Source organism: Cherax quadricarinatus, unplaced genomic scaffold (assembly GCF_038502225.1).
Source record: "Cherax quadricarinatus isolate ZL_2023a unplaced genomic scaffold, ASM3850222v1 Contig6550, whole genome shotgun sequence".
Taxonomy (NCBI): domain Eukaryota; kingdom Metazoa; phylum Arthropoda; class Malacostraca; order Decapoda; family Parastacidae; genus Cherax; species Cherax quadricarinatus.
Genome location: NW_027201576.1, coordinates 2,501 through 3,706, shown reverse-complemented (window position 1 = coordinate 3,706; position 1,206 = coordinate 2,501). Strand labels below are relative to the sequence as shown.

Genomic DNA, 1,206 nt, shown 5'->3' with positions numbered 1-1,206 from the left:
CAGAAATTTGCAATTTGGCCAATTTCACGAAAATTAAAAAATATGACAATTTCAAAATAGGGTCCAGAATGAACAATGCAGACATTCCTGGCTCTAAAATAACATTTTCTTTGTTCATCAGTCATGTCTCCAGGCCCCTCTGATATTACTCTTGCTTTCTATTTTGAATTTTTATTCAAACAAAAAATAGAAGATTTACTGTTATGCAGACTACTGCAATATTGTAATAATTGTATAAATAATGTCAACCCATTCATGACTGCATATTAGAATGGCTACTTGGACATTTATTGGACAATGACATCATTTGTTTACTTTTGAACATCGGCAAAAATCAAACATTTCCCCTACTTTGAGCTCCATTTCAAGGTTCTTTTCATAGTAAAAACCAATCAAAATCACCTCTATTTCTATAATATGTTTTCCGTTCTATCAAATGAGACCAAGAAAACAAGAATACAACCATAAATACTATACGATAATAGACCACAAATTCGGCATTTTAATTAAAAAAAAAACACGGTCGGGTTTTTTTTTTTCTCATTATGCACTGCGTGCTGCAGGATTTTTTTTATATGGTGCACACTGACCACACAGACCCATTCTCTCACATGTGGGTTTACCAGCTTTCTCCTGCTTGATTTGAAGCCGCTAGAATTTTTGAGTGTATATACGTCAAACACGGTGGCTCGTAAGAAGTATATATATGACAGAAACAGCCAAAGGGTTAAAAGCATAATGCTTATGCTCCAGTAGTCAATGGCTAGACTTGTGAATAAAGACATTCAAAATGCATGAAAAATGAAAAAGTCAAAATGGTAAACAAAAATTCATGATTCCTCATTGGGAACCACAATAGTCTATATCAACAACTGGAATAACTATATGTAATAATAAAAGTTGACAGTATATAGTATAGGATATACTGTAAATGGAATTCAGTATGTGACAAAAGTATAAAAGTCTCTTAATGCTCTTGAGGCAGATTTATCAAAAGCTTCATTACATTATCAAAATTTGTCTGGGTATGATCCCCTTCACAACTTTGGAGCAATTTTATAGCCTTCTTAAGTATACGAAGAATTCCTACTGCATGGTGGATGTGATCTGGCTCACCCAGCCGTACCTCTGCAATCAATTTATCAAGAAAATCTTGTATATCTGTCGGATCTAACGATGAAGACAGATCTTGTATTTTCTGTGCAT

The 1,206-nt window shown here is 33.7% G+C and overlaps 1 protein-coding gene across 1 annotated transcript in view; it reads right to left on the bottom strand.

Annotated features, from left to right (window-relative positions):
- Window positions 1-502: 502 nt before the first annotated feature.
- The window catches only part of LOC128691226 (uncharacterized), a 2,583-nt gene continuing 1,879 nt past the window's right edge, over window positions 503-1,206 (bottom strand). Inside the window, exon 1 of the mRNA XM_070082057.1 lies at window positions 503-1,206. This exon is cut by the window's right edge and continues 1,879 nt beyond it. Coding sequence (XP_069938158.1) covers window positions 968-1,206 — 239 coding nt within the window. The 3' untranslated portion in view covers window positions 503-967.